At 41.2% G+C, this 23,334-nt stretch overlaps 1 protein-coding gene across 2 annotated transcripts in view; it reads left to right on the forward strand.

Annotated features, from left to right (window-relative positions):
- The first annotated feature begins 410 nt into the window (after positions 1-410).
- cd2ap (CD2-associated protein) overlaps positions 411-23,334 on the forward strand; it is a 90,773-nt gene continuing 67,849 nt past the window's right edge. Inside the window, exons 1-2 of one of the 2 annotated variants that reach the window (XM_075459636.1) lie at positions 411-722; positions 21,079-21,236. In XM_075459636.1, coding sequence (XP_075315751.1) covers positions 719-722; positions 21,079-21,236 — 162 coding nt within the window. In that variant the 5' untranslated portion in view covers positions 411-718. The remainder of the gene's footprint in view (positions 723-21,078; positions 21,237-23,334) is intronic. The other variant, XM_075459635.1, reaches the window with a different exon arrangement.

Below are 23,334 nucleotides of genomic sequence, written 5' to 3' on the forward strand. Positions count from 1 at the left end.
TTTCTATGTATAGTACTTATTTTTTAACTATTGACTGATAACAGTTTTGATAGTGTATGCTGCAAACATGATTTCCTGTTTGGGACTTAATCTAGCATTATTCACTTTACCTCCAGGAGATCCAATTACATACTCGGTAGCCCCATGACAGGTGAGTCCTAAAAAAGCAACCAGTCTGCAAAAGAAGCAGCAGGGAGGCAAAGCCGGAGTCAGCAAAGTCTTACACGTACACACAGGCGCGCTCACTAACATTGATGTAGTGTACTGTACTTGCTGAGTAGGACAGTAAAGTTGGTGTGTGTGTGTGTGATGGGGGGGGGGGGGGGTGTCAACATTCCATTAAAGATTCCTCTCGCGGGACCGTCCCGTTTGAAACATCGCGAAGTTTCCGGCTGTTTTGTATTTTGTGTGGCAGGCACACAGGCAGCATCAGCAAACTGTGGAGGCGAGTCCAAGAAAGGTGGAGACTCCTGGCTAACTTCCTGCGCAGTAATCTTCAAGAGAGAAAATAGGAGACTGCCACCGACGCTGTCGCTGCTGTTGGGGCTTTAGACGAATGGATATAATGCTCACTTGGCTTACTTTTCGGCAGTGAATTGGGCAGAAAGAAAACACTGGTTGACTGCACTTATCTACCTGGCTAGTAGCTTGCTAGCGTTGGGGCTGTTGGACAAGAAATTTCTAAACATTTGATTGCAAGGCGTTGCGAAGGGAAGGAATGGGTGAGTTTTCCATGATGTGGCAGTTGAATTGTGTTTTCACATTATCTGCTCTTTATTACCTCACTCAACCTATAAGACAAGTCGAACTTGGACAACACACTAAACCAAGTGTCAGTATCTTAAATCGTGCTATCACGTTTTGGCAGCCGGGACTTACAAAGTTAGCCAACCTGGAAGCTAGCTGGTTAGCTTAGCCATCTAGCTTTCTGGATAACTGGATAACGCCACCTCCATCCCTGGATTTGGCCGCATTTTTTAGATATTGTCAACATATAGTACCGTTAAGGGGGTTTCAACATGGCCTTTGCAAAATCGCTCAGTGTCATCAAACTCTTGTAATAGCTTAAAATCCCCCCACCACCCCCCCACCTCAATACCACCCCCACCCCAATCTGGCTGCACTTAGTTAGTCCAGAGCTGTGCAGTTTCTCTGTCTTGTCCACATTACAGGAAACTTATGACATTGAATCTACGCATTCTTGCCGTAAATGTCAAGTTCCTCTTTTGATATTTGCTCTAAGGCTGGTGTCATGATAGCTATATTAATCGTCTCGAGACTTTGAGACTCAGTATATGACAGTGGCTGACTAGCGGGTCCCACACCCAAAAAACATGTAACGCGCTTTACTTGTCACTTTATCTTGTATCAGGACCAAGAGCCCGACTCTGATGTGGGGGGGTTTCCTATCCCATCAACAGATTGATAAAGTAACATGATTTTATTTTATTATTTTATTTTTTTTTCCTTTTTCCAAGTTGAGAACAGGTTTCTCTTGACTGAAATAATTACCGATTCTGCCAAACTTTAAACCTTTTTAGTTTAATCAAATGCGGCTGTTTATTTTATGTTGTATCTGTGTTTAAAAAAGAAAATTAATGCTTATATATATATATATGTATGTTAATCAGAAACAGTCGGCATGTAGAGGAAATACTCAGATCTTTCTGTGTACATTACTAACCCCCGCACGGCCTCATGAAACCTTTTTACTGCATCTAACTGGATGTGCAGACTGTGGTTACTGTGGTACTGTGCACTCACACTTGTTCAGGGGCTCTGCTGGGTTGAAAAACTAAATTCTGACTTTTAGCTGTGTTGCAGTTGCAGTTAGTGCATGTGGCATTTAAGCTCAGAGAAATGCCTAAAACAAAACTGCTCTGCGTGAACTGAACGGATTCTGTGATTTAGGATGAAATAGGGGATAATGATATAGCGAATTGACGGAGTTCAGGCTGAAATTGAAACTTTAACATGTGAACCCCAGCTAAAAATCACTCTATGAGAGAATCTGCTAAAACAACCCAGTGTGTCCTTCATCAGACCCTTCAGTTGTGTTTGAACATGTTTGAAGCTGTGTGTGCGGATCTATGTACCCCTCACTTTCAGTGTTTATTAGCTTTCCTTACACTTCGACTCTAAGCAGCTACTGGTTGTTGGGCCACATTCCACACTTTGGATTTTTTTTGTTATTATTTGTTTTCGAGTTGTTCCAACATGCTCTTCAGTCTTGCCTTTATTTTGGTAATTGATTGTAGACACAGGAAATGAAAAAAGGGAGAGCCTCAGACGGGCATGACCAGGGCACATTGTTACTTATTACATGGCCACACTGCATGCAGTTTACTGGGCATCAGGGCACCTCTATCTTTTGCGAGCTTTACTATAAGATTCCACAGAATTGCCTAAACAATAGCTTGACATGTTCCAAAATGTATGCTTGAACATTAAACCCAGTCTAACCTGGCCTCAGCCAATATTTACCTGCCTGTGGAGGGTGTTGATATCCCACCCTCGTGTTAATGGAACTTTTCAAGGTCACTTCCTCCTTCCTAGTGTCAGAATGTGGCTATTTACAACAAATCTATACACGTGGTTACATTTCTAGATACTAGCTTTTATGTTTGATACTGTTTTTTGCATTTATATAGGAGAGAATGATTTCATATCTTATAGCTAACTATAAAACTACCTTTTAAAAACAACGCATCTTATCTTTGCTCTCTCTCATCAAATGTAAAACTATAGGAAAACATGTAAAATGATTTTTAGACTGGTGCTGTCAACGGTGTAAAATATCATGGTAGATCTTTCAGGAACCATGAAAACCTTTGCGACTACAGATCTGCTTGCAGGGTAAAAGCCTATAAAGAGTTTTATGTTAGGTGAGGAAAAGCTGAGCCCACCCCTGACACTGGAACATTAGAAATAGACCTACTACAATACATTAACCTTGACAACTAGTGCCCCATCCACACGTAGCCGGGTATCTGCTAAAACGCATATATTTTTCTACGTTTGGACCTGTCATCCACATGAAAACGCATAAAAACGCACCGTAAACTAATGTTTTTAAAAACTCTGGGCAAAGTGAAGATTTTTGAAAACTCCGTTTATGCAGCTGCGTGTAGACCGAGATAACCGGAGTTTTGCGTTTTCGAACGTCACAATATGCGCCAAAACAACAACAAATCTGCTTTAAAGTCTAAAGTGCGACCTTTGTTTACTGAAGAAGCATGGATGTCTTGAGAACTGTGGTGGTTATTATTGTGCAGGCGCTGTTTACTGCCTTGATTTTACACGCCCAAGTCGTACTCCCAGAGGAATGGCGTGACAATTTCGCATGTCCCGGTCATCCCTCCTGTCGCTGTCGGAATTATTACGTCCTCATATCGAGGGGCCTGTCAGTGTGCTCAAAAAAGTTGCGTGCACACTTTATCATTTAGCTGAGGAGGGCAGATTGCGCAACACAGCAAATGCATTTGGATGGTCAAGACAGGTGAAAACGCAGATGTTCGGTTATGTGTGGAAGGGTTTTTTTTTCGAAAACGAGGTAATGTGGATACAAATTATTTTATAAACGGAGGGGGGGGGGGACGTTCGGTTTTAAAAATACCCGGCTACGTGTATACATAGCCTTAGTAGCTAACTTCTCTGCATGTGTCACAGCACTAACATACCCGCTTCTCGCCTGTTAGTGTGAACTAATCTGAAATCTGTTAATCCACATGCTCGGCAGAGATGTCCCAAATGTCTGTGAGCAGGGAGGAGGGAGCACTACACTTTTTTATAAAGAAAGAGAATAAAAAAATAAATATAACTGCAAATATCCAAGTCACACGCACTGATGCCAAAAATGGTCACAAAGTTTGACTAAGTTGTCAAAGTCTGGAGCTCTTACAACAATGATACTAAAATGAAAAACAATTCATGTATCTAAAGAGAAACTATATAATGTTAACATTGCTATAACAGTGTTAAGAAACTGTAATTCTTCCAACAGCCCTGAGCAATGAAGTCAACAGTGTTCAGCTGCTATAGAGAGAGAGGGAAGGGCTGTGCTTCTGTGTGTCAACTGCAGGAGATGAAGAAGGCACTTTAAGCATCAAAACCACTGTAAATGAGCGTCTAGTTAAATACCTTTTCTCTCTACTTTATTTTTGTTACTGCAAAGGGGAAAAGAAGCCTAAACAAGTCCAAACTTTTGTCATGATTTTGAAATGTATTTATTTTTTCTAAAAAACGTGTATTTTGAATTTCATCAAAGAGAATGAAGAAAGCTCTTAAATCCCCATAAATGTGCAAGGGAATGCACGATGAAGTCTCCTATTCTTTGTCACATAAAGTCACCAACATTTAAAGGCTCATTAGGTACACCTCAAGTGTGTTATATGGTCCTGTTGCTCTCTTTGTCCATAATTGGTATCTAAGAAAGCAATGTATAGTTTTTTTAATTTGATAAAATGTCATTTTAAGTATAGACGCGGTGGCAAGACTGCAGAGTAAAGATGGGAGGATCGTGTGCAGTGGGGGTACACGTGTGCAGCAAGGTGCAGATGTGGTGGGGGAGAGAGGGGAGCGAGTGAGAGTGTGAAAATAGGATGCGCAACTCTAAAAATAGAAAATAAGTTTGCGGAGAGCAAACTTTTATTGTGGCAGGTCGCCACAATAAATGAGTAGAAAGAAAATGCTGTGTTGCATGTGAACAGCTGCAGTAATGTAGAATGTGTAGAGAACTGCATCCAGACGTCTGTACAGCTGCCTGTTCACATATGTCTTTTACAGTATTAAAGAACAGCTCTTTCCCACTGTAAAATGATGCAGATAACTACAGAGGACTGACAGAATCAGAAATAAATACTAAATTATATTAAGAGCTTGATAAATAGATTAATTTACAAATCCAAAAAAATAACCACTGTGACTATAAAAAGCTAACTGTATGCAATTATTGATGCATAGAATGGGAAATGCATTGATATGCTGAGGTGTATTTAGTCAGCTTTGTGTTAAAACCCTTGTTTTATTTAATTTACTAGTGCTGGGCGGTATGACCAAAAATACATATCACGGTATTTTTTCACGGTATCACGGTTTCACGGTATATCACAGTATTGTTTTTTTCATGCATAATTAGGTGTTCACAGCATTTTCTACAGATTGAGAACAGAATTAAAAATTAAAATAAAAATTCTTCAAAATAATTCCTTTGTTAATAATTGGTCACACAGAACTTTATTGTATTAATATTCACATCTTCATTGTAAACAAATTAATAACATAGCTAATTACACTGGTCGGACTGTTCAGCTGTTTCAGACTGATACCTCCGGTTCAGGCTGGTCCTCATCCTCAACACGCACGTCTCTTTTTCAATACTCATCTGGATTGAAGCAGCAAACATTCAGTGTAAGAGTTTAAAAAACCTACTTTATTTGATTCACAGCTGCTAGTGTTTAGACCTCGACAACCCAACTACATTTTTTATTTATTTTTTTTTTTACGGCAAACTTGCGACTAGTTAACTTTATAAAGAAGGCGTAATCGCTTGTTTGCCATGGGTCGGGTCGGGTCGGGACGGGACAACATTGTATTAAAAATATTTTTATAGGACTTTTAAATGTGTGATTTTATAAAGTTGCACGTGATACCAACCTTTTGTGAATTTCGCCAGCCGTCTTCTTTCGGTTGAGCTAATCTAACGCGACGCTGAAGCTAGCAAGCTTCCAGGCATGATCTCGCTGATGGAGACACACGCGGTGTGCATGGAGGGGAGGGGCTGTGTGTGTGTGTGTGAGTAGGCTATGCGAGAGAGACGCATGACTGACAGAGACGGAGGGAGAGCAGGGAAAGGAAATGCAGCTTAACGAATACGAGTATTTTTTAAATAGCGTTAAAAATAGACAGTTAACATGCGTGTTTAGAAGCGCAACACTGAAAAGGGTCCCGTCTCAAACAATGTCGCGCGACGCAGCGTTCCCCCCGTTGTGTAATCAAATACACCGGTATGGCGGTATATTAAAAATTCATATCATAATGAAATTATAAACCGGTATTCGGTGTGAACCGGTATACCGCCCAGCACTATAATTTACCATTTAATTTTCAGTCTTGTTTTTTTTTATGTTATTCTTATTTCTTTTTTATATCTGTATTGATTTTCCTTTAAATTTTCTTTCTCCGTTTATTCCCGCCAAATAATACAAAAACAGGTCATTGTGGGGTCGAAGTTTATCTGCCTCTGATGCTCCTCTGAGCAGATAAGGGAGGTAGTAACGGATGCAAAACAGGCTTTGTGTGTATGGGCATCGTGGAACTTCCCATTCTGACTGATCCTGATCCTGCAATGTTGGCTTACTGTGTGTTTGAGCACACACCTGTGCAGGAGCGAACTTCCTTTGTCGGATATGTTTGATTTTCACAGCAGCGGGTTAACGAGTACATCTTTTTTTTTTTTTATTCACTGATAAACCTCAACTTATATGTAATAAGGGCTTGTCTTGAGATATAGATAGATATATACGTAATATGAGATATTTAGATGTTTAGAGATGGCAGAAGGCTGCTCTTAAGTTGAAGCATCAGCTGCTATTGAAGCGGTCCTCACAGTAATAGAAAGATATATTTGTAAGTGTTTTGTAAGGTTATTCTGCCACCAAACAGGAAGTTGGCGTATATATCAGATAGTTTGGTCCTGACTCCTCAAATGCAATTGTCACACCCCAGGAACTTCGTCATCATTAGCGAAACATTGCAATGGATACGTGGCATGTATACTGATGGCGGTAGTTTGTGTGTTGGAGCTCAGCTTATTAGTACTTCAGTACCAACTAGGCTTGAACTTGTACCAGTTTAGAACAGGTTCTCTGTATTCATCTCTTTAGCCGCTTTCGGACAGAGCAGTTCAAAGAACGCCGTTCTAAGAACGGTCCTCCTCGAATTTCGTTCTGATAACTGTCCTTCTCCAGGGGAACTGTTTCAGTCCGCAGTCTGCGTCAGTGACGTGTTACTTTAGCGCCACACTCAACAACAAAACAAAACAAAACAAAACCCATGAAAGTAAGGAGAGAAGAAAAAAAACACCACAAAGAAGCTAATATGGAGAGCTGGGAGGCCACCGTGTTCATGGTCTGCATGACGGTGATATTAATCATGGACGATCACATCAGGCGTCTAATATCGAGGCTAGAAGAGCACACAGAGAGTCAGGATCGAGCGCAGGCGTTACTACTTCAATTCATGAAGGAAGAAAGGAGAGCAGAGAGCCGCAGACAAAGGAGACAACGTGTAAGTTTAACTTATTAAACACGCGCAGGTTGTGTCTGTGTGGTAAACATTTCAGCCGTGACAACATGACAAGGGGCGTAGCTACTGACCACCAAACACCTCCTTCAGATGTGTTCCTATAGAACCCATAAAAGACCCAGCCTCGGAGGAGGAGCTAAAATGGTTCTAAGAACTGAGGGCCATGGTCCCGAGTTCCTGTGCGAATGCGGGAGAAAACGGCCCCATTTCTTAAGAGGTTATAGGAACTGCCAAAGGTTCCTACATTCCGAATGCGGCTTATGTTAGACCTCCATGTCATGTTCGGTCTTTGACAACAGACTCACAGCCATTATTTTTTCCCAGTCCTGTAGTTTTTCTCTGTCTATAGTAGTTGGATATTTGTAATAGCTTGAATGATAATGATATACAGTGGGGATAGTGTATTTGATTTTCTAGCTGTCAAAGCTTAGTTTCCAGATGTGTATGTTGTGTTGGTTAAAAAAGAGCAGAGAAATAATGAGCTACTGTGCTGGAAGTGAATAAAAATGATCAGGAGATGATCAGGCTTTGATGAGAACAACGGTCCTCCCTATTCCAATTCTCAATTTCTCTTGGCAGCACTTTGCCATTTGTGTCAGCTACCCCTCAGATCAGTAGGAAGGAATGCTGTTATGAGTTTTCTTTTTACTTTTTGTATGTGTGTGAGAAATAAAGATCACACAGATTTAGACAGGCTGCCTGGCAGTCGGCTCGCTTTCGTGGCCTTGTGTAAACCCGCCCTCCTTCCTTTTTCTCCCCATCTCTTTTCCCTGCAACATCCTCCATTCCGTCATTTGCTTATATAAGATTCACTCTGTGAAACATCTATACCTGGAAGCATTGTGTGAGAACAAGAAAAACAATAACCTGAAAACTTATTTCAATTAGCTGAATCTCCAACTGGCCCACAAATGGAATGTGTTGAATATTTGTTGGGCTTTGTTTTTGGAGATTGGATTACCACGATCAAAACAAAGTAATTATGAATTTAAGAAAATGCCGTGTGTGTAAATATATATATATATATATTATTAAAGTCAGGGAAATTTACAGTTAATAGATGGGGAAATAAATCCAAATAGGATAACATAATTAGAAACAAGGCTGAAAATGTTGGAGGTATGCAAGGTGGAAGAATGCAAGCTAGGATGCACAGATTGCTGTTTAGATATATATGCAGGGCTCTAGACTAACTTTTTACACTGGTTGCACTGGTGCGCCTAACTTTTTTTCTTAGGTGCACCAGCACAAAAGTTAGGTGCACCCAAATTTTCAAACGCATTGCATTTAACACCGCAGTTTTACAGGTTCACTTTATTTATTTATTTATTTATTTATTTTAAAATTGCTGTCCATATATGTCTATTAACTAGCAATCTGGTCAAAATAAAGTTCTTTATTTGAAGCACAATTCTACAAACTTACTGAACTTAACTTACTGAAAAAGTGTTGGTGCTTAAAGTGCCTCACTGGCCTGAAATTTAAACTTAAAACATCTCAAGATAAATTAAATAAAAAGAAAATCTAAATTAAAATTGCAAGTGTTTTAAGGGCTTCAAACTGAACATCTCATGGCATAATGTCTTATGGACTATCCTCCATTGCAGTCACATGCCCCTCGGATGGCCAACTCCTGTAGTTGGGTTAAATATATATATATATATATATCAATATATTCACCGGCCTTCCTCTCCTCAAGATACGGCCGTACACAATGACGCATTCCTGAACGACCAGGAATGCCATGTACTCACTGTTCGCAATTAGCACAGACGTCTTTTTTTTTTCAATGTATCTGCGATGACTCCTTTAAATTGCACGCCAAGACATCATTTCAGTTGGTTCTGGCTCGAAGTCGATCGTATGTGGCTCATTATCTGATGCTAGCTCCGGACCAGGGCCTGACATAACGTGGGAGGTTGATGGCTCCGTGTCAGAGCATTGGTTGTGGTTATTTTCTGACGAATTAGGCCTTAAAGCGATACAATGTAACTTCTCAAAAAGCCCACTATGGAGCTCCCCCTACAGGCTTGGAGGTAATGTACGGTTACACTGTCGTAAATACAACACCCTTTCGCTTTCACTTTTCACGTTTGTTGATGAACCGGCGAGAAGTCAGAAGGTGCAAGCTTTGTCGACCGAGAAGGTAAGAGTAATCAAATGTACCTGGGAGCGTGAGAGGGGTCTATTTGTTTTTGCGGTAGGTGTGCCAGAAAGCAAGTCGAAGTACTTCCGCTCAGCTCCCGGGCCGCTACCGGGCCGGTCCAGCACAGTTACATAGCGCAGTTTTTCCAACTCAGACCCCCGAAGGGCATAGGAGACAGGCCAATCGTAATATTAAAACTCATTCTAGCCGCACAATTTTTTTTCAAGCTGTTATTTTAAGGTAGAAATGTTACATAGTATTGCTTTAACTTAACCAAAAAGTTGTCATTCGTTCTTTTCATCTTATCACCCGCGGCTACATCCACTGTTTAACTGACGAGCTGAGGTTCATCACCTCTCTGTCTGACCAGCAAGCACGTGTTCAAACGTACATACGTACACGGGCCAATCAGAAGGGGGTCCCGCCCTTCATCATCTCTGATTGGTTTAGACCACGATATGGGTCTAACGTGTGTCTGTTGTTGACCCACAGGGAGACTTTCAGAGTCGTTTCAGAGTACATAAATAAGAATACAATATGGTGTCCAAAATCCCAACGGGTGATGTTAACTTCACACATTCTCTATAGACTGGACTGCAGAGTGTTTGTGTTCTTAAAGTCTGATCTACGTCCTCGTTGACGTGTCGCTGCAGCCTTAGACATATTTTTGAAAAACAAGTACGAACAGGTAATGGATCATCCTCAGGTTCAGAGCATCATTCAGGTTTTTGTGCAGCTGATGATCATATTTTCATTTTCTTATAGCTTTATTTGTGAAGAATGGCTTTATTCACTGCTTTGTTGGAACAGTTCTTGCACAGAACCCTGAGCAAAAAACATTTTAATGCCCTGCCTACTTGCACCACAATAGGAGGGTTTCAGTTACGTCATCACGTGAGCGCGCAAATTTAAGTTGGTGGGCAGTAAGCTTGACTACAACAGCACCAACATGGAGATGAGTGAATATTGTAGTGGTTTGGAGCCGGCATATAGGGAAAGGTATTTGGCGTTAGTTGAGAAATACATTGGGCGTGACCCATACTTAATGAAAATGTCTGAATTTTCACAAGACCGGAACGATTTGCCAAATATAGAGGCTGTGGATATAACGAGCTACCTGGTTATCCAGACGTCTTACTACACCAAGCAACAGATGAAGGCCCATAAAAGTTTGGAGGCATACAACTATTACCACAGCGGATGGATCAGCAAACTCGGAGTAAAACGTCTACAGAATGATTGTGTTTTGGTGTTTGCCAGGGTAAGTTTGTTTTCTGTGTTGTTTATGGTGCATTATCCCAATGGAAAATGTAGTGTGTAGTGCAGGGCTGGGCAGTAAAGCAGAACTTAACATGTTGAATGCTGAGCTGTGAATGTTGGCACTCAAATAACAATCAAAAATGTTTATGTTTTGATAAAATGCAGAGATCCAAATATCCAAATGCTGACATTGTGTCTTTGTTAGCCTAATGCACTAGAGAGAGAGAGAGAGCGAGCGATTCTGTTGTCATGTACTTGGGAGCTAATGTGCCCTGTTAGCACTTAAGCACTTTGTGGATACTACTGAAACGTGAAAATTGTGACGACGTTACAAATTTGTTTTGTTTAGATCAACCACTCTCAGAGATCGCATGAAACACCGATGACGGTGTCTTAGCTCTGTGTTTTGGTAACCCAGCTTGACCGTCGGAGCCCAGTCAACTGACTCGGTAGCCAGCAATGCGCTGGGGCAGCCTTCAAAACAAAGCCCAAACGTAGCCCGTATTACATTACTGTTGATTGGCATTTAACAACATAATACTTTACTGCACCACTACAAAACAGTTAGATTTCGCACATACCTTTGACGAAGTGGTCACCGCAGACACGAGCATTTGCAGATTCAGCCCCTCCAGTCTGTAAATGTAGGTTAGCTATCCACTTTTTGCGGCGTTGTTCTGTGAGTTTTTTTCCATTTCTCACCTCTATGGGCGATTACCTTAGGTACTCGATAGTAACCCTTTCCCTTCTCTCGGTTAGACCGATTGCTACATCCACAAAACTGAGGCATTTTGGGCAAAAAAGTGGCAGACAAAACACAGGGTTTTCAATGGGACCCAGCTCCAGTTGCCCACCACTTAGGTTCGCGCGCTTAGAAAATACGGAAGTGACTTCAAGTGAAACCCTCCTATTGTCTTGTGCACCACTTTCCTCTTGTTGATTTAGTATTCCTGAACAGGAAGTAGGCCTAATCCCTCAAGTGCTCTCCATCTTCCTTAGCTCAGCTGCATGGCTGGCAAGATGGCAAGGTGTCAGACACATAAAAATGCCTTGATTTGATTCTCTTGTTTTATGTTAGAAGTTATATTAAAAGTAGAATATGATTATTTATATAAACAAGCTCTACATTGCCAAAAACTGTGACTGTAAGTCCATTTTTCCCCTTATATTTTCCTGCTCAGCAGCAATGTGCATTTTTTTATTCCTCATGGACAACTTGTACATCTGCCACACAAGTATGTTCCAGTCCAACGTGGAATGGATCCTTTAACTTAAGCTGACTTCCTTTCTCACCTGTGTCTCAGCTGCAACAAATATGTCAGGAATCCTGAAGCACCACTCCCATGGGCCTAGGTGTGTAGTACTGCTGTTCACAAGAAAATTGTCACATTTATAAAAACCGGGTTTGTGTGGGTGTTTTTTCCCTGTTCTCTCTCTAGCTCTCACTATTCTCTTCCAAGCCTTAACAATGGGGTTTGTTTTCCCTCGGTAGCTGGTGGCTTGAAAACCTATAAACCCATTCTGAACCATCAATAAGGAAATGAACGTGGCCGTGTGGCTTTTGGTGAAGTACATTGCAGTTACTCGTGCATCTTTCCTTCGTCATTTTCTGTCTCAATCCCGATCTGTTACAGAAAGAGAAGTCAGACGCAACTGAAGTTCCTCGAGGAAAAAGGGTGTATTACCCATCATTTTTCAGCTGTCAAGTAGTAATGACTGATTCCTTTAGTCGTGAAAGGAGGTGCCTCAGGATACCCGGCATCCTCTTCTCACTTGTCACCTCAGGCCCCCCTTGTGCAGTCTTTTGACTCTTGCGCCAGTCTTTTTATTTATTTCGCTTAAATGTGAGTGAAATAAATCTTTAACCCTTTGATGCGCAACATATGCACACCCCCTCTAATGCACAACATGGGTCAAAAATGACCCGCATTCATTTCCAAGGTAATTTCATGCTGGCTGAGTTTCTCTTTGTTCTATCTTTTGAAATCAATTTAATTTATGATTGAATATTCCAAGTATTCTTTAAATATCTTGTTTTTGATCACCACTGATCATTATTTTCATTTTTACTTTCATACTTTATAAGCAAAAGTAGTTTTTTTATAACTACATCGAATTTACACACATGGGTCAAAAATAACCCATTCATCCAAGTGTGACATAAAATAAAGTAACTTAATACTATTTAACTCTTTTCAAGTAGTTACTTTAGTAGTGAGTGGGGCCAAACAATTATTTAGTATTTGCAACATGTTTGTCATTTTTTCACACGTACATACTGTCAGGTTTTTGGGGTGGCAAAGCAGGTGGACCCGAATGCAGACACTGCAGGCTGAGGGACTTTGAGCAAAGCATCTTTAACATAACCAAAAAGGGTTATAGGCAAGATCCAAAAACAGAAAATGGAAGAACAAGGCAAATAGGAAAAACATGACTATGACTATGACGACTACAATACAAATACAACTACCAAACAAAGACCAGAACGGCAAGACTTACTTTGGAAGACTAATGACGCAACAAAAAAATAAATAACTTAAAGGAGACATGGCATGTAATTTTCATTTTTTAAGGTTGTTTAACTTTAATATGAGTTCCTCTAGCCTGCCTGCGGTCCCCCAGTGGCTAAAAATGACGATAGACCTAAACCATCCAATGGAAATTATTCTCCGCCTTTGGAAATGTGACCATGCAGATGGCCTGATCGGGAAAGCCGTCGCTTATGACGTGGGCGCCGCTTATGACGTGGGCGCCGCTTATGACGTGGAGGTTGTTTCCTCCCAGAGCCCATATATGGCTATGCCAAAACTGCCTTTCCCCGCCCACAGCTCTTTGGCCAGCTCGTATTCGCGATCTCATTCTCTCGGTCACCGCCCACAGCTCGTGACCATAGGTGAGGGTAGGAACATAGATTGACCGGTAAATCGAGAGCGAGAGAGAACTTCTGGCTCAGCTCCTTCTTCACCACGACGGGCCGGTGCAGAGCCCGCATCACTGCAGACGCCGCACCGATCCGCCTGTCAATCTCCTGCTCCATTCGTCTCTCACTTGGGGAAGGATCTCATTCCCGAGATTAAGTAATTTAACGCTCTATAATTGTGTTGCTTTCCTGTATGTACACTATAGTTACATAGCTTGTTACCACAAGAAAGGGTTTGTATCGTTAGCTATGCAGCTAATAGCATCTGCAAGCTCTTTGCTCTGCTAACTGGGCTGTTGGAGGTGTTTGCATGCCCATGAGATGGTTAGCGTGCTCATTTTAGACCAAAACCCCCTACTTCAAGCTTCCTGAAGAACAGTGAATCCGCAAATTCAGTGCATTTCATCAGTATAATGATTCATTCATGGTTCCAGCGCTAGCGCTACGTGCATCTTTGCAAACCAGAGCAATCAGATGAGAATGTCAAAATCCTCACTCCTGCTTTCCCCTTCACGCACGCCTTTTTTGCTGTGTCTTGTGTAGCACTTGCTTGATGTTTGACTGTGTTAGGAGAGTTGTTCAGAAACTAGTTCGTCATATTGTCAAGGTAAGCTCATTTCCACAGGTTTTGCTAGTTTTACGGCATACGGCAGCCGTGCCATAGCGATTCACAAAACATTTGCGCATGGTACCACAGGCGTAAGTAAGGCCACACCCCCACCCTCCGCTTTGGGGATTTAAAGCTGCAGTCCCTAAACAGCTCATTCTGAGGATCCTAAGGAAAGCTCATTTTTGGGACTGGCTGTAATTCTGCACCAAGGCAGAATTTTGGGGAAAAAAACTCAGATACAGTATTAGGGGACCACTAAAGCCTATAAAAATATATAAAAGCCTCACAGCCCATTTATTTTTATGCCATAGGACCTTTAAAGAAGGCTGTTAGATTACTTGTTGATTTCTGCAATACATAATTTTTCTTTTAATCTGAAGAGCATGAATAAGAATTTTGGTCTCTTCCACATCCAACACAAGATAGTCGACAGTTTCAGGGTAAATTAAATCTTTTATTTTTCTTAATTTAGCATTCTGTGTTCATTAATTTTTCTACAAATAATTTTAATTGCTCTCGTATTTTTCTTTCTGTACACTGATATTGGTAACATTAACTCAGTTAATCTGCAGTTATTTTGTACTTTGGTTTAAAAAAGGCATTTACATGAAAACAAATTATCTTTAGGAGCAATTTGCAGTTTTCAATTTTTTTTTTTTTAGAATGCAGTGTCCCATTTCCAAAAACTGACAGTGAGCCATGACTGTGTAAAAGAACCAGACTGTAAATAATTTAATGTGAAGAAGAAAAAAAAAAAAAGAGCTTAACTTTATTTGTATAGCACTTTTGAAACTCAAGTGAAACCCAAAGTGCTTTGGAGAGTAAGAATTCTAAGTAAAACAAGGTTATAGTATTAAAGAAAATACAAGCTTAAAAGCAGCCAGTGCCAGTATTTTATATCCAGACAGGGACCTAAAAAATCTTTGTACCACCAGCAGGCATCAATACATAGAAGTAATGTGCCACCAAAATGATCTAAGATCAGCAGGTCTATACTTGACTTGATTGAAGTTTGAATACATGCGACTTTCTTCAAGAGACTTGTCATTGGTAATCTAATATGTCATATTTGCATGGTCATATTCCTACAGCTTCTTCTTCTTTTTCTTTTCTTTTTTTTTCTAATATTTTTGGGGGCTTTTCATGCCCCTAATAGACAGACAGTTAGAGAGAGAGAGACAGGAAGCAGGGGGCAGAGAGATGGGACATGCAGCAAAGGGCCGTCCGGTGCGGGACTCGAACCGGGGCCAGCTGCAATGAGGACCACAGCCTCCGTACATGGGGCGGCTGCTTAACCCACTACGCCACCAACCGCCCCATACTGCTTCTTTTAAAGAAGCCAGACTCGCATCCTGAATTTGAACGTGTGTATGCTCAGCTGAGCATTTGTGTGTTGCCGGTAGAGCTGGCTTTTGTGTTTGGGGAAACCTGTGAGGTAGCTGTGGCTCGGTGGATAGTGGTCGTCCTCCAACTGAAAGGAGAGGAGAGAAAGGTGTAAACACCAGTAGAAGGGTTTTTTTTAGCTGAAGGTTTTTTTTTTTTTTCCCTAATCTGCTGCTCTCATCTTAACATTCAGTGGCCAGACTTTTAGTTAAAATATCCCCTCTGTAACTGTCTGCACTGGTTGTGTTTTTTAAAAAAAATAATATATATGTTGGCGCCATTTTGAAATGTCCATAAGCGAGGGGACTCAATTAACCTCTTAAATGAACTTCCTGGCAATTTCCCAAGAAACACAAATGAGTCACGTAGAGCTGTATTAACCTCTCATTTCAAATACCTGCACAGTGACATTGTAGTGAATATATGAAATTGTACTTTTAAGGCCTTCTGAAGAAGATATTTTGAAAACATCGTACTGGATCTCCAACATGTTGGATTTTGGCCCAGTTCGATTCACACATATGTGTCATGGTTTTATTGAACTCTTCAAAGATAACAAACACCTTTTAAAAAACAGAGTTTGAATGATAAAAAAAAAAAAAATGTCTTCAAGGTCTTTGCTTTTCCTGCACTGAAGGCCACAAAAACAGCTAAGGCGTCATTATCTGGCATCTCGCATACAAGTTGGTAAAAGTCCAAACAGAACTGAGTATTAGTGGTTTGTTCAGATGTGATGAAAGTTGCACTAATTTGGGAGGCTTGTGTCACCCCAGACGGTGTATGCTTTTTGTGTTTATCTGTCTGGCTGCAGAAAGTGGGCTACCCTGTGTGTAGCAGGAACTCCAGGCCTATGTCTGTTTAGTGTTTCCCCTCCTTGTGTTTACTAAAGCAGGCCTTATCTCTTCCTGTTGTTACATAGACAGATGGTACTAAATTACAGTCCAGGGCCTCAGCTCTGCTGTTTATTTGTGTATTGCTTAGCTTATTTATTTTTTTTTGTGTGTATGTTCACGCACATAGTTCTTAGTTAGATACATGACGGTTTAATCTTTAACACTTGAAAATTGTTAGGTGGGTAAGACGGACTTGGCGATTGCCCCCTCGTGTCAGTAAAGCTGAAAACTGCGAAAATCAATTATTGAATGGTTTGAAGCCTTTGTAACATTATTTACTAATGCACTTTTTTTTTTCTATGATAAATATCACACTAAGAGATAATAAGGCATAATGATTCGACTGAACCTCCATGTATCATGAGGTAATATGCATCATTCTTTTGAACCACAGCAGCCTGTTCTTGTTTATTGTGAATGGCCTGGAGATGGAAAAACATAGTTTTCTTTTGTGTTGTGAAATTATCACTATGTTATGTTTAATTACCAGTCTACAGGTGCTTTGGGTAAAAGACAGACAAAAAAAGCCATAAGAAATAAACTTATGACACCGACCAGTAATTCTTCTAAAGTGACAGCATTTTGTGCTTTAATGATATCGAATGCAGCATAGTTTGACACTCCTTTCACTAGAACATGCGATGACTGGTCTCTCACCATTTCTCGACAGAATCATGTCCACAGTCAGCATTATTCGTGAGTTAAAGTTTTAAGGTCAATAATGAAGGCCCCCTTTTTTTTTTAACAGACTTTTAAAGCCTTTTCACAGATACTTTCAAGCCGTCAGTGTTGTGTATTAAAATGCAGAAGCAACAAGGGGAGTCGTAGGTCATCTGCTGCTGATATGCCTCAGAGCCGTATTGTACGCCTCCCTAAAGGCGCTAGCATGGTTGCCGCGTCTGTCACGGCAGTGTCGCACTGTGACGTCAAAATGACGTTTCAGGCATGGCGCTTCCCTTGAACAGACGGCACAGCGCGTTGTCGTGCACCAGTCGATTTTTGTAACTTGGCGGCGCCACCAATGGAAAACCGGATGGACCGATGTGAGACCGGCTCAGTCAGGAGGTGCGTTTGTACAGGCAGCTGTACGAAACTGCAGGGAAACAGCACAGGGAGCACGTAAACTCCCAAAACTCGTGTACAGGGATTGGCAGAACTTTGGGGAAAGAGGGAGAGTTCTGTAAGAATGTGTGGAAGAAGCTACGGGACAGATACGTGAAGGCAAAGAAGAGGGCAGAGACTCTGTTGATGCCAGGGGCTTCAAACCTTCACCTCTATTAACTGAATTAAAAACTTAAAATGATCCGAAAACTGCAGCAGTATCATTAATTACAGTGTTCCTGCTCTTGACAGCGGCATTGTTTTCTTCTCCACTTTCGTGATTGTAGAGTAGAGGTAACCCACACGTAGCAGCGCCACCTCTGTGACGGAGAAAATTGCAACTACTGGCGCAACAACTTGCGCCACTATACATGGCGGGCACGAAATCGTGACGTCATCAACACCGCTCGCGCTAGCAGACGCGGCAACCATGCTAGAGCCTTAACCAGCAATGCTGCGTCATTCAGCTGCTTCTGCGATGTCAGCCTGATTGCATTTGTGAATTGTTGAGAAAATTAACCTGAATGTGACTGGGACTAAAACGGCACCTAAGGAGTTTCTGTCGTTCCCACCTGATGACCCCAATGATATGTTGGTCAGCACTGCTCACTGATCTATATAATAGGGAGTGTAGGGAATTATTCACTGAGTCTGGTCCTTTATTTTATTTTATTTTTTATTTTCTTTAGCACAAGTTTCTTGTGTTTATATTGAATCCTAAATTGTCTTCCCATCTGTCTAGGTACCTGACTTATCGCACTTACTCTAGCACTAGTTTTGCTCTTAGCTGTTTGGTTTTGGAAGGAAATGCACTTATGATTTCTTGTGACCTCAAGTTCTTTTGCCTACTGATGTTGAACGCACTTATTGTAAGTCGTTTTGGTTAAAAGCGTCTGCAAAATGACCGTAATGTAATGTAATGTCGTAATGGTTGCCAGCATTGGCCCTAATAGTGCCACTTTTTTTTTTTTTTTTTTTAAACTGTAAGGCTTACTACAAGGCTTCAAGAGGGCTGTTTCATCCATTTTCACTGCCGCCTTAAACTGCTGCTCCTCTTTTTCTTTGTTTGATGTCGAGAGGAGAGCTGGTCTTAGTTCAGTGTCCAGGACCAGTTTCTTTTCTTGGAGTTTGGCCCAGACTGCTGTGATGCCAGTGCCAGGGTTTGTGATGTCAGAAAGAGTATAGAGAGAGAGAGAGACGCACACACACACACACACACACACACACACACACACACACACACACACACATAGATGATCACATCCACTGATAGCTGAAGCTGTGCCAAGTTCAAGAAGGTTATCTTGTGTTACTCAATGACTCCTCCCAGGTGTGCATGCATGTTAGTGTGCTGTGTGCCATGGAGCTTTAAGGATATTTATATTTAGAGTGTTTGTTTTGGCTGTACTTGGTGCCACTGGAGACTTTTTGTCACGAGTTAAAGAGCTACATTGTGTTGTAAAATTCCTCATTACCAGTCACTCCTTTCCAGGCTGCTTATTTTTAGAGGTGGTTCAACCTGCTGCACTGCAAGTTTGTTTTGTTACTGGTACAAAGAATGGTGGATGCTGCCCATGAAATGCTTAGATGGGCTTTTCCGAACTGAAATGCTCAGAAGGGAAAATCTGTAATTAGTGGAGGATTGTTTTCTTGTTTGTTCTTTATCACTGATCCAGCAGCAGGTTAGCTTTTCTTTGTACAAATATTAGAAGTAGGTAAATCAGAAAATCCGCCTACTTTTTTTGTCATTGTGGTTTTTCTGTGGCCCGTGAGGTTCATCTCACGTGATATTGTCTCAGAGAATTAACAACGACTTTTATATTTCTTCCCTTTAAACATTTTAGCTGGGTTTAAGCACATGCAACATTTCTAACTGATCTTGTATAGGTATTGAATGTTCATGTTTTAACACGTTTTATGTTTTACAAGCCAGACACTTTTACATTTACATTTCATTCATAAAATCTTAAGTGATGATTGAAGGTTGTGTTTCCTCTAGCTTGATAGCTTTTTACTTACCACACAGGGGCTTTTAAATGGGGAAAAAAATACAGGTACTGATTTCTGAATTATTATTCATCGCAATAAATGAGTTATTATCTTGCATTGTGAATCAGCATTTCACAGTCCTGATCCAGCACCGCCTGCATGTTTTGTTTCCCTGCTTCAACACATCTGATTCAAAAGACTGAATTAGTATTTGAGCTCTTTATCAAGTTCTGCAAAAGCCCATTAAGATCAGATTTATTGTCATGCATGCAGACAAAATTTGTCCTCTGCTTTTAACCCATCCAGGTTGGCACCTGTTGACATGCACATGCACATGCACATGCACAGAGTCACACACTCATTGAGACAGATGCCATACACTGGAGCGGTGGGCAGCCAGTCACAGCGCCCGGGGAGCATGGGGGTACAGTGCCTGGCTCAAGGGCACCTCGGCTGTGAAGGAGGTGGACTGACACCCCTCCAGCTGTCATTTTCATCAATCTTTTTTTGAGTGGCGAGAGTGGGGAATTGAACCACCAAACCTACCGGTTATTGGACGACCACTGACCCGCCGTGATTTGCATGTGTACGGAAATGTTGGGGAGCCTGAACACCAACAGTGGGAAACTTGATTGTAGTGATTTGCTTATGTACCGTTGAACATGAGGGGACCGGGGCCTGAAATCAATTTTCATTTGGGAGGATACTACTTTCACATCTCAACTACTCTGACTTTGAGAGACCTTTTGAGATGAGGCTTCGTCCATTTGCAGCGTTTCCCTGTACTGATCCAGTGCTCCAAGCCACTGATACGGCAATAAATGTGTGCATTATCCATTCTACATTTATGGGATTTTGTGGGATTTCAGGCCCTGAGGAGAGGCATCGAGCCGGGAAAAAAAAAAAGATTTCTTCCTAAAGTTATAAATGAAGAATTGCCAATACTTTTTGCTTTTAATGCTACGCTTAATGTTTCTATGAATACCAGTTTCTGTTTAGATCTCATCTTAAAATTAAAAAAGGTAAAGGGTTACTAAAGATACAAATATTAAAGAAAAGCTTTAAAGTAAGCCAGTGTTTAGACATTTAATCTTAATATTGAGCTTTTTTATTCCGTATAGTTATGTTTGTATAATCAAAATGTTGACTTTTTATCTCATGCTTTTGACTTACAATTGCACAATTGAGACCATTTTGCACTGACATAGGTTTCCATAGATGGGCATAAGTATAGACAATGTTTACTTTGCAAAGTTACTTTGAATTTAATGAAAAATCCTTATTAATTTATGATTTCCCACGTCTCTCCCTTACTTTTCATGAACTTCCTCATCTTCCCCTATATTCCTTCTCTCACTGCTGACCCTTCCTTTTGTTACTCTTCCTCCTCTCTGTTGTTTTGGCTTCTTCTCCTTCCCGCACTATTTGTCCCCCATTCCCTCTGTATATTTCCCCCTCCTGTGTGGAATAGAGGTTGTGGTGAAGCATGAGTATGAAGCTCTCCAGGATGACGAGCTGACGCTGCGACCGGGTGACGTCATCAAGAACGTGCAATACATACAGGAGGATGGCTGGATGGAGGGAGACCTCAACGGGAAAAGGGGACTCTTCCCTGTAAACTTTGTTAAGGTGGGATGAGATGGCTTGGCTTGTGTAATGCTCCTTGCTATGGCACTTAGAGAACCACATCAAATTCTAGCTTGTAACCTTGTTTCGTTGAGTGGAGCTGATCATGCATTTTCTCTCTGGTTTGAAATGCTCTTTTCTACTGTTGTACCATCAGTGATTATCGTGCTGAATCAGTGGGCATTATTAGACCTTCGCAATCTGCGGCTGCGAGTGTTTCTCACATGTGATTCACTAATTGCTTCCTTTGAATTGGAGGTGATGTGAGTGCTTTGTGCAGTCTTTATGTGGCATATTTAGATCACGTTACTGCTTCTCTTATCTACAGTATACTGTACTTCTTAAGTCTAACATTGTTAACACATTACTAGGGTTGGTGTCGCTGGTTCTGTTTTGGGGTATTTGGGCAAATGTGTGTCTTTCATAATGTCTGGAAGTTATTGTGATATCCTTAAGTATTTTGTCTGTTTTCTCTTCTGGTAATTATTATTATTCCAGTTATAAAATTATTTCTGAAGCTTAGACTACTGCCCAATATGTGTCTGATGGCTTGGCAGCAGTTGTGGATGTCAGACAGAAATAGCAGTGTGTGCTTTTGATGAGGTGTCATTTGTTTTTAAAAGATCTCAACAAAACTGCAGATTGTATTATGATCAGTCTGTCACTAAATTTCTGCTAGCTAATACAAACTATCGGTTGCTTTCAGGTAACTGGCAGTTTTTCTGTTTTCACTGGAACAGATTAATTATTTTGAAGGATCTGAACACAGGGTTGCTTTACCATAACGTTGAATAATATACAACAAAATAGTCAATGACCACACCTGGACCCCTCGTAATGCCTTCTGTCAAGAATGGGCTGAGTGTGCATTAAAAAATGGTTACTGTTCTCGCTCATGTGGGTTCATCTCTGACCATGAAGCCTTACCCAATGCACCTTGCTATCTGGGTGCCTAAATTGTTTTCAAGTGCTTGGGACTAGAGGTCTGGAGCTCATCTGTGACTTCTGTGGATCACGGGAGGGTGCATACACAGAGCAGGACAACAGAGAAACCCGTCATATTACATTAAAGGGATTGGTCGCCTCTTTTGACATGAAGCTGTATGACATCCCATACTAGCAATATCATTTATGAACATTTTCTTACCCCCTGCTGCGTACTGTGAGCCGAGTTCCAGCCTCGTTTTGGCGTTGACAAAAGTAGTCCGGCTAGTTGGCTGTGTAGACCGTGCAGACCGAAGTGCAGATAGCGCAGTCCCCTGATTCTGAGCAGTAAACACCGTAACAGGCGCCGCTGTCGGCAGGCAGCAGCACGCAGTGATACGAAGGGAGAGAAAATGGCGCCAAGCGTTTGTGAGGTCTGACTTTTTCCTGGAGAACGATTTTTTTTGTGATGCAAATGTATTACTCTTTTGAACGCATATTGTTTTGAGAAGCAAAACACTTTATTTTTGTAGCCCCAGCCAACTAGCCGGAATACTTTTGTCAACGCCAAAACGAGGTTGGAACTCGGCTCACAGTACGCAGCGGGGGGTAAGAAAATGTTCATAAATGATATTGCTAGTATGGGATGTCATACAGCTTCATGTCAAAAGAGGCGAACTATCCCTTTAAAGGACTCCACTCAGCAAAGTAGCTGTGTATGTGTGTTTTTAGTTGAATCCTATTTATCTCTTGTAAAAGTTGGTAGTGTACTCCAGGGGTATTCTCCTGAAATCTGCTTTTTCTGTGCAGGATATTTCCACCTCTGATGCACTGAAATTAGCCATTTTACTGCTGCTGGCTTCTCTCTTCATGTCTCATCTTTCTTCACCTCTCTCCCTGTTCTTCCAATCCTTTAATCTAAGTAGTGAGATAGGTAATCTGCTAAGTGCCCTGGCCAGTCACTGGGCTCGGAGAGATAATCCTGTAAAGAGCCTGTTGTTGAACTTTGCTCCTGTCAAGCTGGCAGTCGTTTGACATTTCATATCTCTTCAGTGGCTGAATGACTGCCGGACAGGAAAAATGTCTGAGGGGGACCAGGTAAGACGGTTAACTAATGAAAGCCCAACATGGCAATAGGAATGTCTGTATGTATTTGAGGGATTTAAGGGACTTTTTT

This window comes from Odontesthes bonariensis, chromosome 24, assembly GCF_027942865.1.
Source record: "Odontesthes bonariensis isolate fOdoBon6 chromosome 24, fOdoBon6.hap1, whole genome shotgun sequence".
Taxonomy (NCBI): Eukaryota; Metazoa; Chordata; class Actinopteri; order Atheriniformes; family Atherinopsidae; genus Odontesthes; species Odontesthes bonariensis.